The 16732-nt window shown below is 44.6% G+C and overlaps 3 protein-coding genes and 2 non-coding genes across 8 annotated transcripts; all 5 read right to left on the bottom strand.

The window, feature by feature from the left end:
- Nucleotides 1-2405: 2405 nt before the first annotated feature.
- rpl13 (ribosomal protein L13) lies at nt 2406-5754 on the bottom strand. 3 transcript variants are annotated; one of them, XM_003969972.3, is made up of 6 exons: nt 5652-5754; nt 5092-5209; nt 4763-4904; nt 3244-3417; nt 2873-2929; nt 2406-2611 (listed from the first exon to the last, which is right to left on the bottom strand). In XM_003969972.3, the coding sequence occupies exons 2-6, from the start codon at nt 5193-5195 to the stop codon at nt 2453-2455; spliced, it is 636 nt and encodes a 211-aa protein (XP_003970021.2). In that variant the 5' UTR covers nt 5196-5209; nt 5652-5754; the 3' UTR covers nt 2406-2452. The 3 variants fall into 3 exon arrangements, with proteins under 3 accessions (XP_003970021.2, XP_011608568.2, XP_011608569.2); XM_011610266.2 differs by having other exon boundaries at nt 5656-5725; XM_011610267.2 differs by lacking the exon at nt 5652-5754 and adding an exon at nt 5532-5636.
- On the bottom strand, nt 2683-2769 carry LOC115252266 (small nucleolar RNA MBII-202). The gene has a single exon (XR_003890685.1). It is a non-coding gene; the product is annotated as a small nucleolar RNA MBII-202 (small nucleolar RNA).
- Nucleotides 3490-3575, bottom strand: LOC115252265 (small nucleolar RNA MBII-202). The gene has a single exon (XR_003890684.1). It is a non-coding gene; the product is annotated as a small nucleolar RNA MBII-202 (small nucleolar RNA).
- A 1466-nt stretch (nt 5755-7220) lies between the features above and the next one.
- On the bottom strand, nt 7221-9606 carry gcshb (glycine cleavage system protein H (aminomethyl carrier), b). The gene is made up of 5 exons (XM_003969971.3): nt 9414-9606; nt 8386-8465; nt 7919-7982; nt 7701-7832; nt 7221-7575 (listed from the first exon to the last, which is right to left on the bottom strand). The coding sequence occupies exons 1-5, from the start codon at nt 9595-9597 to the stop codon at nt 7478-7480; spliced, it is 558 nt and encodes a 185-aa protein (XP_003970020.3). The 5' UTR covers nt 9598-9606; the 3' UTR covers nt 7221-7477.
- A 914-nt stretch (nt 9607-10520) lies between these two features.
- Nucleotides 10521-16703, bottom strand: kars1 (lysyl-tRNA synthetase 1). 2 transcript variants are annotated; one of them, XM_011610263.2, is made up of 15 exons: nt 16579-16685; nt 15919-16076; nt 15560-15671; nt 15170-15332; nt 14988-15081; nt 13945-14131; nt 13467-13592; nt 13266-13385; nt 12991-13153; nt 12617-12790; nt 12454-12539; nt 12280-12365; nt 12080-12206; nt 11856-11999; nt 10521-11026 (listed from the first exon to the last, which is right to left on the bottom strand). In XM_011610263.2, the coding sequence occupies exons 2-15, from the start codon at nt 16047-16049 to the stop codon at nt 10952-10954; spliced, it is 1788 nt and encodes a 595-aa protein (XP_011608565.1). In that variant the 5' UTR covers nt 16050-16076; nt 16579-16685; the 3' UTR covers nt 10521-10951. The 2 variants fall into 2 exon arrangements, with proteins under 2 accessions (XP_011608565.1, XP_003970019.1); XM_003969970.3 differs by lacking the exon at nt 15919-16076 and having other exon boundaries at nt 16579-16703.
- Between the last annotated feature and the right edge of the window lie 29 nt (nt 16704-16732).

Here is a 16732-nt window from a genome sequence, read left to right as displayed (position 1 = left end):
CCGTCCTGTTCCTCCGTGGTTATTCAGAGTCCGCTCTGAGGCGCACACCTGCGCCCCTCGCCGCTGCCATCTGCCGCTGCCGCTGTTCCGGGTCGGTACCTCACAGGACGGCACCTCACGGGGAACATCTCTTCAGGGTTGCGTCTCCCCAGTCGCACTCACCTTGGCAGCACTGACCTCGGGGGCCGCGCACATGTGACCCAAAATAGGTGGTAAACCAGATTCCACCAGAAGTAATTGACAAACGCGCCATCGATCCCGTCTTTCTTACTGGTACTGTGATCCGCGATAGTGGTTTATCAATCGGCGGGCTTCTGTTTCAACGGGGAGGCTTCGAATCAGCAGAGAGAAACGTTATCTCCACTGGTGCTGGTGCCCAAAGGTCAGAGTAAATCTGAGACATCGCACGATGGCGGCGTGCACGTGTGGACCGCGGCTAATCAGAATGCCAGAGGCGCATGTTGGGGTTTGTGCGTGAACAAAGGTGAGCAGTAGTTCAGCATCGCTTCACACTGAGCACGCCGAGGAGGACACGGGAATATGAATTAAAACACATATATTTGACTGAGAAACTCTCTCTCCCCCCCCCCCCCCCCTCTCTCCCTGTGGGTGGGAGTGGGTGCTCTTGGTGCTGGAGCCTAAATCGCCAGGAGATAAAACACATCTAACACCGCGACCGGACTCCATGAACCATGTGCAGTGGGCTGGAGCGTTTCACTGGGCCCAGTGTGTGTTTGGGCTGTGGGAGGAACCGCACACCAAAAAAGGCCCCCGAGCAAGCAAATGGACCCAGACTCTTCACACACCAATGATGATGATGATGGTGATACCATAATCTTCGTGCATGAACAGTAAAATAGCCTGTTTGTATTTGCTCTAAAATCGACTTTAAGGCCCATCGGTTGCTGGACTAATGGACGATAATCCCCTCAGTTACGGACCAGCCCCCATGCCCCCCCCCACCCTCCTAATTTCTGCTGATCACATCTGTGCTATTGATTGGTGAACTGATTGCTATTGTGCTGATCACAGATGCACCAACACTCCACGGCAACAAAACGTGGAAGCAAAACTGCCATAAAATCCTCATTTGGTTGCTGCTTTCATTAGGTTTTTTTCCCTTCGAAAAAGATGAAGATGAAGATACTCGGTCCCCTGTTACACTGGAGTAAATTGATTTGCAGGAACGTGTTCTAAACTGTCCCTCTGAGTTCCCATTTCAACCTTATCAATCAGTCTGACTGGCAGCCCCCCTCCCATTACCTGAATTATTTATCTGCATAAGGCAGAGTTGGACCAGAGGACGCTAAAGGACAGCCAAGGACGTTTACTCCGTTTATCTTGATATGCTTGTTTCTGGCCTCTTGATTGAAATTCAGCACAGACTTTAAAGTTGCTCCGAGTCTCTGTTGTCATAGTGATGTTTCACATTTAACAGCGCATTTCAGCTGAAGCCTGCCAGTGCAAAGCACTCTGGATGAAAATTACATGTCCCACTGAAGGTCTTTTGCTCCCTGTCCGCCTCTCCTGACCCTCCTTTTACTCCTGCATAATGGCAGAGCGCCTCCTCTAACCTGAGCATTAACATGCGGCAGAGTTCACGTCTTTCACCTGCAATCGGGCTGCGAGGGAATAGATTTGTGATGAAACCGAGACGAAACCCTGACGCACACTCATCTCTCAGGCTTCTGATCGTCATCAACAATAGACTTCCTGCGTGTTTGATCGACTGGTGCTTGGTTAATTGCTCATCAACCAACATAACGTCAGTCTGCAACTCCCGACTCATATGCATGGTTAGTGGCGCCACCTGGTGTTGGGACGAGGTATTACACGAGAGAGCCAGCGACTTAACAGACCGGGGTCCGACACATCACTGGTGTCGTTCTAATCCAAAGATCCACAGCAGCACTCCTGCGGGTCAACACATACGGTCCGGTCCAAACCAAACCACAAGAACAACTGTGGATGAGGCAGCGATAAGGGAGTTGAGAGTTTCAGAGGACTAGTACGAATTCCTCAGTGATTAAATGAATTAGTGAGCAGCAAACTGCTTCCTGGCACAGATGAAGCATCAAGATCCAGATGTTGACCAGGATGTTAACGCTGATGTGACGATGTGACGCTGATGAGCCAATTGTTGCCCCAGAATATTCTGTATTTACCAGCTCCTATTGCTGCATCACAGCCAGAGGCTCACCTACGATGGTTCAGCCTCCGACGTGGGGGTTTATTTAAAATCCTCCTCTGTGTTTTCTGGTTCAGATCTAACAGCTGGGACATTAAGCTAACAGCTCAGAGCATCTAAAGCCTCTTTGGCTGTGTTAACTTACGGTGATACCTGTAGAGGTGCATCGTTGAAAGACCAAAACATCTAAACGGGACCAGATTGATGACATTCACAGTTCTCTTTTTAAACACTTTATTATGTAAAGTTCCATAGTGACCGTTCTCACTTCTTCTTCTCAACGTCTTGCTCGGCAGCTTCCTTGGCTCTCTTGGCACGAATGCCGAAGAGACGAGCGTTGGCGCGGGCCATGCGCAGGCTGGCGAAGGCCTTGAAGTTCTTCTCATCCTCAGAGATGACCCGGGCCTTCTCCCTCTTATGCACCTGTGGGTAAAACAAAACCAAAAGGGTGCTCATCACAAACAGTATCACAAACAGCAGCCTGTTTAATCCTGACTAAACCCCATAAAAGCAGTCATCAGCAAAAAGGGTTCAACAGTTTCATCAAAAGAAAATACAGAGATTCCGGAGATTTGTCATCATCTGACTGCTGCGATTTGGTTCAGTGGATCTACACATATGGATCAAATGTGACAAATACACAAATAAGGAAGGTAGCAGTTGAAGCTTGAGATGAAACCTTACAGTTTTGATGGGCATGACTGGACCAGTGAGCTGAGTGGCCATCTTGAGTTCCTCCTCCTGGAAACAGACACGGCGGCATCAATAGTGTGTAAACATTTAACTCAAATATTCAGGAATACTGATCATGATTCAGAGTTGACAAAAAAAAAAAACACTAGCAAGAAGATTCCACACAGAGCAGCTCAATAATTACACGTGCAAACAGAATAACTGAGACTAACACTCAAAATGGGCCTATATGATCTCATTCAATGATAAATACTGGATTCTACTGGTTCTGATTTTTTCCAATGTTACGTTGTGCATCGGCAACATTTGCAAACATTTCTATCATGACCAAGAAACAGAATCTGGAAAGGACCAAAGCTTACAGTGCTGTCTCCCTTCTTGGGAGCTGAGGCCTTCCTGGGGAACAGGATCAGTTTAGAGCGGTACTCCTTCAGGCGCTGCACGTTGGCCTGCAGGGATTCTGTGGACCTGTTACGGCGTCGAGCGTCGACGGCGATGCCAATAGTGCGGGCTGTCTTCTTGTGGATGCCTGCTGCCTGCACAGTCGAGAAGAGAGGACAAAGAGTTAAACATTAGGGCGTCGTGTGAGTCTGCTGAACACCAGGATGGATGACAGGAAATATGCAGTCAGTATCAGATTAATGGGTTCAAGTATTCATCAAGTAAATACAGGGATTCCGGAGATTTGTCATCACTTGACTGCTGCATTAAAACCCTTGTTTTGTTCCCTATATTGACGACTACCTCCATCAACCCTCTATTCTGAGGGGCTGCACATTCGATGATGCGAGACGTTAAATTAGCTTTCACCCCACACCAAGGTGATGCTTTTGTTATTCTGCTTCCTTGGCAGCTTGATTTTGGCCCGTTCTCTAGGTTGGTTGTCAAAAATAGTCCAAAAAAGTTGGCGTCAATAATCAGCACGTTTACTTGTGCGTCTCTTAAACGTTCAGTACTTGTCCTATTTTACACCCAATGGAGAAACTGGAATAACTGTCGAGGTGATGTCCTCCGGAACATTCTGTGATGATACGCGTCTTCATCAGGCTCCGACATCCCCCTTTCAGTCTGTTACATCATGCAACAAACAGCTGGAGTCAGACGGGAGATCGGCATTTCAAACAGGAAGAGGGATGAGACAGCGTTGGTCGTCGTTTTTTTTTTTTTTTTTGCAGAAGAGACACTTCCAATATTGCTGCCTCCTGTACATTTTTAGATGTTTTTGTTCCATCTTAAGGCCTCGTGACACTTCTGTGTAGCCGACATGTGGATCACAGACATATGAAGACCAGGGGAGCTGTGATTGGGTCGCCAAACGACAAATTCTGCTAGTTGTGATTCCAACTTTACTCCGTATTGTGTCTCAACTTGTGTTTTGGCCAGGGTGATCTTATACGATATCACTTTAAACTAAGCAAAGATGCTGGTTTATATAGCTTTATATAGAACCTTTTTTTGCTCACTGCTTTTGTTTTTTTCTGTTTTCTACGAGCAGTTTGGGCACTTTTAGCTAACCAAACACTTTATGATTAAACGGAACGCAATCGGCTGTAAACTAATGAATGTTGCCCCTCTTCGCTTGTTGGGGTCTAAACAAAGAAGCAGACGGCAGCAAAAAAAGGCAGCGCCATCTACTGTTCAAGTTTAAAGTTGCACAGCAAACCAGGCGACAGTCCGCAGAAGCCTACATGACAAATCCAACCTATGTAAGAACAGGTTCATTACAGGCTAAACACAAGCATAAGAAGGCCTTCAGTTGGACAAGGACTCTGATAATAATCGGACTAGCTTATTCCAATTATGGTTTTTATAGATCACATTAAGGAAACAATTCAGTTTTGGTTTTTTAAAGTGTAAATGTGCTGAATGACAAAGCATTACCTTCAGTTCTTCCAATGTGAAGCCACGTCCGGCACGGACCTTCGTGTGGTACCTGACGGTGGGACACCTGACCTGTGGCCTCAAGGGTCCAGCAACTGGACGAGGAGCAACAAGGCGGGCTTTGACCAGACGAGCCTTTCGCCTGCGTGAAGAGATGCCTTACTAAATATGCATTTCAGTCAAAGAGATCTGACTACATTGATCATACTCAAATGTATATAAAAAATATGTTAACATGGAACAACAGTCCAACGGCAGCGTAGCAGGTTGACAACATTGAAGTATAAAGAAGTGCACTCTTCTCCCCTGTGTTAGCATGTCGTTCTCACCTGCGGATCTTCCTAGCTGGCTGGTTGAACCAGGTGCGCACTCTTTTCTGCCAGTCTTTGTGAAAGTGTGGGTTCAGAATCATTCCATTCCGGCTAGGGGCCATGGTTGCTTACTTCCCTGCAAAACAGCAAAGCCACATGGGTCCAATCACGCTCTTTCGCCGGCACACCATCATGTCATTCGGAGATCCGCCTAACATGCTTAACTATGGGTAAACCAGACAACTACTCTTTGGAAATCCACCAAAAGTCACATTCCTGGCGTAATACTCTTAGCGACTTCGGGTCAACATATTTGAATTTTATTTTGGGGGGGTTTGACAGTAAAATAAGGTGCACAAGTCGGCCTGTTACTGCAATGCTAACAGAAACAGCCGTGTATCACTAGCTTCAGATGATATTTAATAACAAAGCGGATGCATGTCTACAACAATATTCACCTTATTACAAAGGTGACAAGTCACAGTGTCTGTGTTTTTGTGTGAAACACACAAATATGAGTAAAATAGATAGGATTACTGTAGATACAACGCAAATATGTAGAGAGAATATTCTGATACCTACGAGGGAGGAAAATGGCCGAAAGGAAAAAGGAAGTTGAGCGCAGTGGATTGTGGGATATGTGTGAACGAGCCAATCACCGAAGAGACTTTTTGAACGGCAACTATCCCATTAAAAATAACAGGTACATTTTAAAAACTAAAATAAATTCTCATTAATGTATCACTACACGAATAAGATGAAATATATATTTAAAAATTTACCTGCGGTATTTAGTATTAGCAAATGCAAGCCATAGATATACGTGCATCACAGGTTCGGCTGTAAAGAGAACCGGAAGTGCAAATATTTTCTTACTTAAAAATCTTTTTTTTTTTAATTGAGTAAAAATGTATAAATTCTATACATATTGTTGCTGCACAACTACATTTGACGCGTTTTAAAGTTTAAATAATGCATAGAATGACCACTAGATGTCTACCTAGCCCAGATTTGTTACTACTTTACTTTAATTGATTTTTTTGATTTCTTTTAAGCTCTTATGCTTCTTTAGGTCCTATCCTTATTTTACATGATATTTTTACTGTTTTACTCCCTCAGTTTTTTAGTTTTGTGGCCTCGCCCGGCCTGGTCCCTCGCCTCAGGTCTCGGTGCCCGGCCATGTCTCAGCTTGTTTGTATGTGTGTGTGCGTGTGTTTGAGTGTGTGTATGCATGTGTGTGTGTGTTTCCTGTTTCTCTTGTTGTTTTCATCCTTTGTGAGGCACTTTGTGCTACCCAGCGTATGAAAATTGCCATATAAATAAAGATTGAATCACTATATTATTGTTAGTAGTAATAGTAAAAGTAGGGCTTTGGTGTATTTTTATCACTTCACTGTATTGCCTAAATTTATAGACCTATCTATGTACGTGTATAATTCAATTATGTAAAAACGATAAACTATCCACTTTAAAATAACAAAACAATAAATCCTATTGGTTAACAGCAATGTGCTCATCCTTGTAAGACAAATCAAGATTTATTGTGATTTCTTGGCAGAAAACAATTAGGACTTTCATGCAGAAATGTATTTTAGATCAAATAAAAAAAGAAAAATATTTACTTAGCAAATGTGTAATACCATATAAGAGATTGTTGTAAACTTGTTCCCATTTCTTGAACATACAGTGCACTATCATGAGGAAGGATTTATTTTTAGATTTTCTACTTATAAAGGACCATTTGGAAATAAACAGTGACATTTTAGCTTTCGGGATGACATGAAATATGAGCCACGTTTTTAATAATCACTGTTGACACGTCTTGCCCGATAGTTCTTTTGATTACATATCCCCCTCAGTCTCAGCAGATTATTACTACACCAAATAAGTTATTGTTTCATGCTCTCTACCTCTCTATCACAGGGATTATTTGGAATTCATTGACTAGCAGAGCTTTTCACATCAGTGTGTCTGAAACCAGTTTCATTAATCATTGATCAACTAGGTTCTGCAATCTCTATTATCTTCACCTGAGGGCAAAGGTGAAGGTGTACATTCAGGCAACATGACCCAGCAGAAGACCATGAACATGTGCTCGGCCCATCACGCCGCGCAAGCTTTTCGATGTGTTGACACTGACACACACATTTCATCACGCCGTTTGCTTTTATTGAAATTCTGTCAGAGCAAAATACGTTTTTAAAAACTGAAGAAAAGTATCAGATAAAGGTGAAGCGAGCGAGAGAGATCAAAAGTCCTTACGGGGTCGAGCGGAATTAGTTACCGAGGATTTAAATTTAACAATATTTCAGCACCATCATAAATACAAAGAGAGGTCTTACACAGGGTGTTAGTGAATCTGTCTGTCTGTCTGTCTTTGATTGGAATTACTGTATAAACCATTTTATTCTTCAAGTGACTTGACGAACTTCTCATACGCAGGTTCATCCATGAGGCTCTCCAGTTCTTCAGGCTTTTCAATCGTCATCTTGAGCAACCAACCTGGGAAGAAAAAGGAAAAGCCCCTTTCAACAACACACTCCTCATCCGGCAACGTAACATCCTCATTTGCAGCAAAATGCATCCGTGGAATTCCCTAAAAAATGACCACGGCCAATGACATTTACCCTCCGCGTAGCAGGCTTTGTTCACAAGCCCGGGATTGGCCGCCAGCTCGGAGTTGATCTCTGTCACCTCCCCAGTGAGGGGCGAGTATAACTCACTGGCAGCTTTTACACTTTCCAAGGCACCAAAATCCTCTAGAACACAAATGCACACGAAAGATAGATCCTTGTCCACTCGATTAATTGATCAATTAATTTGTTTGTGCGACTGTCGAATGTACCCATTTGTTCAAGTCTTTGGCCAACTTCAGGGAGTCCACAGTAAACCACATCACCTAAGGCTTCCTGAAAGGGGAGGAGAATATTCATTGTTAATTTCTGCTGTTAAAATGTACAAAATTTTAAAAAGCTTCTATACTATTTTACAAGGCTGCCCCAGAGTTGGTCACATTTCAGTCGCCATAATGAAAATTCGATGCCTGGAACCTAAAACTGGATTTGCCTCGTGACTGTTGAAAACTTGGCCACCATCACAGGACAGTTTGAATCCATAGAGTCGCCCCATCCTTGCGATGATAACGCTCGTCTTCTTTTTTTCCGCACAGCCCTGCACTTTTCCGATAATCAATTGCTTCCTGCATTAATCGGAAAGCGGTGAGGACAAAGGGCAGCGCAGCAAGATATCACTGTAGTTCAATTGCCTTTTGTTAATCCCTGAACCAGGTGGGTCATAAATACAAGAACCTACCTGAGCGTAATTGCTGATCCCCACTGTGCCAATTCCACCTTCCACTCGCACCCACTCATGCTTATCTGTGAACTTCAGGGCTGCAGCGATAATAATGAAACATGCTGTTACAAAGCAGAGCGTTGATGACACAATAAGTCCTGTTTGGAAAGTAAAGCCCCACCCCTATAATCAACAGGCATATTCACATTTTATTAACGGCGGTTTATTTCTGACGCAGCAGTTGGTACTTTGAAATAAAAGCTGGATCAAATGTGCAGGGTCAAAGGGTGGCAAAGATCAGACTGTCTCCAGACCAGGATCATCAAATTTGGATGTCACATAAAAAAATGCGGACAGTGAAGCAGCAGCAGGGCTCTTCATTACCCAGTGTTTGCAGCAGTTAATGCAGAATATAGGCCCAAATCTATAAACTGCTTAAGGTTTATAGGTGGGTGAAAGCCCGGGTGTTCTTAACCTCTCCCGGCAAACAGACTCTGAAGATGAGCTTCTTATATTTGACCATCAAAACACCTGGAAACTCCCAGTCGTCCTAATCTTTTGTGAAATAGGTGGTGTAAATGGGATTATCCGTGGACTTTTGTAATCACATTTACACCCCAGATAGGCCTTGCCATCATGCAATACTTCAACAATCTAAAAACATTGAGGGGACAAGTTTAAGCTCAGGTTTTACTCAGGATAAAGACTGAGTGGCCATTAAACTGACGCCAGCGAGGACGAGTCCATGGTGGCAGATCTTAAAACATGAAAAGACAAGTGCGTAAACACGCTCAACCTGTCAGTAATGACTAATAATCCTGCGAGTTCGAGGGGCAGCTCTCACAATCACCACTTTTAGGAGAAGTGCCTCAATTTTAGCCTATTTTTTTGAGGTGATGCTAAAGTTTAGCATCTTTCCAAAGTTGCGACCGAGCTTAAAGCTGCAATCCCAACAGAACTGCGAGTTTTTCGCCCATTGCGCACAGCGGCGCATGTGGCAGATGTAGTGCATCTCCGTCCCCATTATCGATATTAGCGGCTCTTACCGGAGGACAAGGCGGAGGAGGCGCGCACTGTCTGCACGGAGCCCGCTCTCCACAGTGGGCGGCTCGCTGCGAGCGTCGTGGCCGCGGAGGAGTGAAGCAGCCCTGGGGAAAAGTTTGCAGAGAGGCACCGCAGCGCCGCTCTCATCGCCATCTTCATTCCGCGTCTGGCCGCGGGAGCGCGCATCGCCCCGGCGTGTGCGCGTAAGGGGGGGGGTTGAAGAATGTCAAGGTGCATTGGCTCTTGTTTTTTTTTACATTAATGAGCCACTCTGGAATTTAAACGCATAACGCGTCTTATTATACACGCAGCGTCCAAAGGTTAATGTTTAAAAACCAAAGAATGTCACATTATTTTGTATTTTTATGCAACCGCAAGAATTTTTCTTTTAGGAATCTTACATGTGGCGAACACTTCCGTTCTGACAGCAGATTACAGGAACAGTCATCCCAAAAGCACCGTTTCTGGACAGTTAAGCAGACAAATCAAAGTGTGACGATTGCTGTGATGGGTGATCTTCAGCCACCATCATCCATCGGTGAGCTCAATCCAGCCTCAAACTGGAGGTTGCTCAGCCAGACGACAAAAAACAGGTGGACACATTGTTGTATCAAACGTGCTGTATGAGGAGAGGAGATGGTGTTGGTGTTCCAGAGAAGCGCCACCAAGGTCGACATCTAATCTCTCAGACAAAAACAGGTCACAGAAGATTCTGAAGCACTTTGTTTGGCATTTCCGCCTTGTTGGACCCACCTGAAGCTCAAGTCAGAGGTGTTTTGGTGTTCTCGCTAAGCCTTGCAGTCAGTAACGCTTGTGAGATCAAGCTGGTCAAGGCACTTTAATCCGTGACACCAGTTCACCTCCTGCCATGATAAAGAGCAGCACGAGTCCAGAATCATGGGACTAGTCTATTGCCCTCAATTTCACTAATTGTTAAGGGACAACTTCTATTCTAATTTTAAAATAAGTGGCCACTCACTTGCATTTTTTCGGGCACGTGCTGGACGATTGACTGCACGCCTTGAAGGTCTGATTATACAACTCCAAATGCTGAGATGAGGTTCTTTAACTTTAGCATAAAACTAGTGAAGCAAACAGACAACGGCACAATGTCAATTCCTGTGATTTTATTCAGTCATATCTATTTCTTTTACATGGTGAGTGTAGAATATGATGAGAGCATATTAAAAACAGATCAGACAACACAACAGCCAGGTTGGCAAAAATACATTTATATACTGAAAACCCTTAAAACGTTAAAAATGCTTGAACAATAACCTTACGTACTGCGTTCTTTTGGTGTCAAGTAGCAGGATCAAGCACCGTTTGAAGTACTTTACAGCATATGCAGGTTTACATCAGCCGAACGCTCGATTAATCTGGGTGAAAACGATTACAAAGATTTGTGTGTCTGAGATGGAGGGCGCAACACAAAAAGCATTGATGGGAAGATATGGACTGGGAAAACACAAAGGCCGGTGGCCTTCCCCGCTGACCAGAAGAGACTTGACTCCTGCACAGGTCTGATGAGAAGGCGGCTTCAGACGGAGGTGCCCTCTGGGGGCGCCGACGCCTTGTTGTCATCAGGCTTCATCGCCGGGAACAGCAGCACCTCCTGGGAAAGAACATTTACAAAGGAGAGAAGGTTTATTCCCCCTGCAGAAGCCAGGCAAATCAAAGGAGATCTACATGAACAGGGGAGGGAACGGCTTCGCTCAAGAGCGCCGTCTCTTGATGTAGCGCCTCTATAATCCCGTTAGTGTGGTATGCCAGCGTAAGGTCTAAACGTCCACACTAACAAGCAGCTTCTCACACTTCCTGCAAGTCAAACAAACCAACTGCTTTGTGCTTTCAAGGCCGTGTCGGCGAAGTGACGTCACCATCGACGGCTGAAACGTTCTCACAACAGAACAGAACATCTGAGCAAACAGCCCTCAGCTGGTCCAGCTGTGACCGTGCTCCCCCTTCCTCCACATGGACCCGCCGGAGCGTCTCCTTTGAGGTCGGGCGTCTGCCACGCCTTAGCCTGCGGAGCTAGTTTAACGACTGCCGTGCACGAGCACGTAACTGGCGCAGAATGCCCGTCTCCTGCCCTCTGATTGGTTGGAAAGCTTTTGTTGCGGTTTGTGGGAGGAATGTGGTGGTGGTGCCAGTTTACTGTGCTCTTAATGTGCCTCTGAACGTCACCTCTGCTTTACTGTTACTAAACATCTACTCATTAAAGATGTCAGCCCGTGCACAGGGAGCTCTGCTGTCTTTCCTTGGAAGGAAATCCCAGGTAAACAGGGTGGTGGGAGTCCTTTATGGCTTTGATCAACATTTGGTAGAAACGAGACAGTAAAAGAGATGATTTTGGATGTTATTAACCAGCCTTTAATTACTTTATGGTTTTCAACCGACTGATGCCTGTCAGAATACGGCCCCGTGTCACTTGGGACTTTTACCTTGATGTTGTTGGAGTCGGTGAGGAACATGCACAGGCGGTCGATGCCCATGCCCCAGCCTGCTGTCGGAGGCAGTCCGTACTCCAGCGCTGTGCAGAACGTCTCATCGATGAACATGGCTTCGTCGTCACCCTCAGCTTTGGCCTGAAGAGGGTTCAACACAAGTCATTGACACACTGTGAAGCTTTAAGGCAATCAAAAAGAAATATTTGTTTTATTCGCACCTTAGCTTGCTGCTCGAAAAGCTCTCTCTGTCTAACTGAATCGTTCAACTCGGTGTAAGAATTGCAGATTTCCTTCTTCATGACAAAGAGCTCGAAGCGCTCAGTCAGGCCTTTCTCTGATCTGTGCCTGGAATTAAAAAAAGAGCTCGTATGAGGTCAACCGTCGCTGAGTGGAAGCCTTGACGTGAGCCAGCTCTCACCATTTGGCCAGAGGACTCATAATTTGAGGGTGGTCGCATATGAATGTGGGGCTGATACAAGTTTCCTCCATGAACTCTCCAACCAGCTGTGGGGTAACATTAGGCCATGAAGTAATACATAATTTACATAGAAAAAGGTTCAATATCGCACACGCGATGGTGACATTCATGCACCTTGTCCAAGAGGCGAGCGGTGGTTCTGGGTGGGGGACATTCGACTCCTTTCTCAGCACACAGGTTGTCAAAGAACTTGCGTGTCTCTGGAAAAATGCAATGAGCACAAAACTGTGAAAGCATAGCACAGGAGAGAAACATCTAGCCTTTAACTCATTCTTACCAGCGCTGTTGTAACTGTCAGTCGGGGGGAATTTGACTCCCATTATCTTCTCAAGGTCATGAGTCATGCTCAATCTTCTGAAAGGGGGCGTGAAGTCAACTTCCCAGGCTTGTCCCTCTGGACCATCAGGGTGATAAGTGATCTTGTATCCTCCAGTGATGTGCTTCACCATCCCTGCAGCAAAACACAAAAAGAGTCCGAGATTTGGAGGCTTCTCTGGTATATTCATCCAGTAAAGTGACCAAACAGAAACCAGCTCCACCATTTCAATCATGGGTTCTTTCCTCTGGGCTGAAAACATTACTGAGAGACCAACTGGTTTTCTAGTTTTGTCATGCGTTTGATAATTCATTTAAGGAACGCTGCCATCTTACCTGAGAGCAGCTTCTCTGTGATCTCCATCAAATCGTGGTAATCTGCATATGCCATGTAAAATTCACAAGTTGTGAACTCGGGGTTATGAGTCATGTCGATGCCCTCGTTCCTGAACTGGCGACCGATTTCATACACTCTGTCGATTCCACCCACCACAAGCATCTGCAATTAATGGATTCAATTCAGAGTTTTTCTATCCAAACAGGACACACAGTGACAAACCAACACCACATATTTCCTCTTCCTGTGCAGCATCAAACCGACGTGTGAATACCTTGTGGTAGAGCTCAGGCGCTATCCTCATGTACAGGTTCATATCCAGATCATTGTGATAAGTCACAAATGGACGGGCCACAGCTCCTCCAGGAACAATGTTCATCATTGGAGTCTCAATCTGAAGCAACAATTAAGCAGCGTAAACTCAGTTTCTATTACAATGGCAGCAAACCTGCAGGATTCAATTGCACCACATTACCTCAAGAAATCCCATCTGGTCTAAGAAGCTGCGTAAGTATGTGATGATTTTAGAACGAGTTATAAATTTCTGTCTCACGCTGTCGTTGAGGATCAGGTCTAAGTAACGTTGGCGGTATCGGGTTTCCTGTAAGATGACACAAACTAAGGTTAGTTCGCAATAATAAAGAGAAAAACTCCCAGGTTTTCATGTTTGTGGCGCTGCATCAGTTTGGTGATGGACACAAAGCTCTGGTCGTCATGGCAATCGCTGCTCGCCGCAGTAAGAAACAGTGGAGCACTAGTGCGGCCTTTTTCTGGGGTGGGGGGGTTCTAGATTAAATTCCTTCTAGCTGAACACAAGCACGTGCATATTTGGTCGAGCCCCATTTGCAGTGGTTAACAGAAATTAATCAGAAATGAGAAGATACGTTGCTCTGTTTCAGACACTGAAGCTTCACATGTTCTTAATTGAGACGGAAGGGAAGGAAAACTGGAACCTTGTCTTTGAGGCCAAAGTGGAGGTGGGGCAACATGTGCAAACATGGTGACAGTAGAATCATTTCTTTGGGGATGATACTCAGTTCCCCTTTCTTGGTTTTCCCAGGATTCCCGCAGACACCGATGATGTCACCACGACGCAACTTGTTGTTGATGGCCACAAACTCCTCTTCTGACGTGTAGTTCCTGACAGACACAAAGGAATACCTCCAGATTATTGATGTGTAATCAACATGAGAACTCAAAAACCAGCTATATAACAGAGAAAAGGGTCAGTTTTCTTTATCATATGCTGTCAAACACATGCAAAGTATTATACACACAACACAAAGGCAAATAACGCAAACTCCCATTATGCCCGCCCTGTCAGACAACACTGAAGCACTGAAGCTTGCAGCCAACTAGCTCGTACTACCGTATTTCTCAAAAGCCCAAAAAGTTGCACTGTAACTAATCCGCTTTCCATTTCTGGTCTTCAGGCTTTGAGCTAATCAGCAACATTGTTGAGTCACGTTATGAGTCTCAGAACACACCACAGGGACAATAAGTAAATTATTATTTAGAATTATTTGCAACTGTGAAAGCAACAACTCTAAAAGGACAATAAGGTCAAACTTAATTAAAAGCAAAATATGTTCCCGTGCCACCGTTGGCTTTTTGTCAATAAAAACCAAACCAAACAATAAATAAATCATTAATTGCAATGAAGGTGCAGCTCACACATGACTTATGGGCAGCAGAGCATTGTGTATACTGCCACCCACTGGTGGCCTGATGTTATTGCTACATTAATGTTTCAAGTCTCAAGGTTCAATAAAACCTTCCTACAAAGTGATTGTGCACAGAAATGTGATCCTTCACAAACAGATGGCAAAAAGCTAAACAAGAGCTGAAATAATTTAAGAATTGTCCTATTTTCATGCACCTCAACAACGTTTCAATGTCCAATATGCACAGCGACAAGAAAAGTTTTTAAGATTTCAGATCCAGTAAACCACATCGCATAATGACAGAGGAATTTTAGGCAGTGGTGGTTCTGTACTTTGAGTTTGCCATAACTTGTAGCTTGACTCCTTCACCCCGGAGGTCATAGAAAAGCAGCTTGGCCCCAGAAACCCTCTTGGCGTGAACTCGACCTGGAATTACACGTTTAGACAAATGATGAATCGGCCAGATTACAGAAAAACCATGAAAGACTTTTAAGACGCTACATTATTCTCGTACCTGCTACTTTGACAGCATCAGTCAGCTGGTCCCCTGGTTGTAGGTTTTTGTATTTCTCAATGAACTCTGTGAGAGATACATCGACATGAAACTTGTGCGGATACGGGTCCTCCCCTGCACCCTTCAGCTCTTCGATGGCCTGAGAGCGAATCTTGAAGTATTGCTGTTAAAAAAAAAACATCCAAAAAAAAAAAATCAATGCAGTATTTGATGAGAGCAAAGGTGTCGTCTTCAAAAACGCACCACTGCTATTTTAGCCTGGAAAACGTGCCTTTAAGATTTATTTTTACTGAATGCATTTTCTGTGAGTAAGGAAGACAAACCTAGCAAGGTAATATTTAAAGATCAACTGAGTCGACAAGGTATCAGACAGTAAAAAATTAATCTCACGTTCGGGTCAAGTGTCTCTTCATCCTTGCAGGCCTCCTGTTCAGGCTGCTCTTTGGTTTTGGCTTCTTTTTCTGCAGCCTTCTTCTCAGCTTTGAGTCTTCTCTTCAGCTCACTGATAAACACACAAAATATTGAAGACGATGAAGAAGATCAATGTCTAATTTTGATGGGAAAATGAAGAACTGCTGGACTGAACACAAGATGCAATGGCCACAAGTGCATGCGGTTCGGTTGTATATGAAGTGGACCAACAAGGTTCTTCAAAACACCGATCATGCCACAGGTGGAAGGGGAAACTATATCCACTTTGATGACAAAAGGTTGGTTGTCTTTCTCAGTGGAATGAAAAAGCCACCAACCTTTTGTCACCTCTCCAATGATTCCCACAAGTGTGCACAGCGCCTGTGCAGGGAAGTGGTTTTAACCACTGTGCCCTCACACCAAAGGCTCGGCCAAGCTGCTGGCTGGCGGCCCTGACCAGACTCAGCATGGTGAGATAACAAAGCCCCCAACTCACCTGAGGAAATAATAGACATATGCGTAATGTGAGGACGGCACAGTATATACAGCAAAGACCGTCTTTGGCCAAACAGGGAAAACATTTCTATATTATGCAGACTGAAGTTAAGCAGTGTTTTTTTGGTGTCCACTACAAACTAGGTTGCAAAGATGCAGCGAAAACGACAATGACAGCAAAAAATCAAACAATAAAACACCTGGAACAGGGAAATGCATAGCAGGCAAACCTTAATTAGTGTATTGAACATATTTTTCATACTCTATCCGGACTGCTTTGATACCCAATGGGAACTAAAACAAAAACTGTTCCATAAACAGAACTGAAAGCAAACCCAAGGAGCGTAGCACGTTGATAAGTAACAGGGCTCCTTGGCAGGTGACAGCGTCGTACGCATGATTTCCGAAGCTAAAACCCTCAAACGACAGACAGATTGAGCGGGGTATCTTTGAGTCATAGACAGAGTTGGTTAAAATACGACAGAATAAAAGAAGAAACCTACTTTTTACTGAGTTTTTCCTCGCCCGCCGCTGTTACATCAGCCATGTTGGAGGTGTGCTTGAGAGGACCGACGGCGGCGCATGCGCACAGCTTAGTAGCCTCCTATTGGCTGCCGAGCTCGTTGCTGAATAAATACTTGGAATCCTCTTGGAGGC

The sequence above is a fragment of the Takifugu rubripes genome, chromosome 13 (assembly GCF_901000725.2).
Source record: "Takifugu rubripes chromosome 13, fTakRub1.2, whole genome shotgun sequence".
NCBI lineage: Eukaryota > Metazoa > Chordata > Actinopteri > Tetraodontiformes > Tetraodontidae > Takifugu > Takifugu rubripes.
Note: the sequence above shows the minus strand (reverse complement) of the source record. Positions and strands in the feature narration are given on the sequence as shown.

Excerpts from the sequence above, each read along its gene's own strand:
- gcshb (XM_003969971.3), bottom strand. The coding sequence starts at position 9,597 with ATGCGCGCTCCCGCGGCCAGACGCGGAATGAAGATGGCGATGAGAGCG. Across the intron at positions 8,466-9,413 it reads CTCCTCCGCCTTGTCCTCCG|CCCTGAAGTTCACAGATAAG; the intron begins GTAAGAGCCGCT and ends TTATCGCTGCAG. Across the intron at positions 7,576-7,700 it reads CAAAGCCTGCTACGCGGAGG|GTTGGTTGCTCAAGATGACG; the intron begins GTAAATGTCATT and ends TTTTCTTCCCAG.
- rpl13 (XM_003969972.3), bottom strand. The coding sequence starts at position 5,195 with ATGGCCCCTAGCCGGAATGGAATGATTCTGAACCCACACTTTCACAAA. Across the intron at positions 4,905-5,091 it reads CCAGCTAGGAAGATCCGCAG|GCGAAAGGCTCGTCTGGTCA; the intron begins GTGAGAACGACA and ends CTCTTCACGCAG. Across the intron at positions 2,930-3,243 it reads CCAAGAAGGGAGACAGCACT|GAGGAGGAACTCAAGATGGC; the intron begins GTAAGCTTTGGT and ends GTCTGTTTCCAG.
- kars1 (XM_011610263.2), bottom strand. The coding sequence starts at position 16,049 with ATGCTGAGTCTGGTCAGGGCCGCCAGCCAGCAGCTTGGCCGAGCCTTT. Across the intron at positions 14,132-14,987 it reads CAAGTTATGGCAAACTCAAA|GAACTACACGTCAGAAGAGG; the intron begins GTACAGAACCAC and ends TGTGTCTGTCAG. Across the intron at positions 12,540-12,616 it reads TGACAGTTACAACAGCGCTG|AGACACGCAAGTTCTTTGAC; the intron begins GTAAGAATGAGT and ends GCATTTTTCCAG.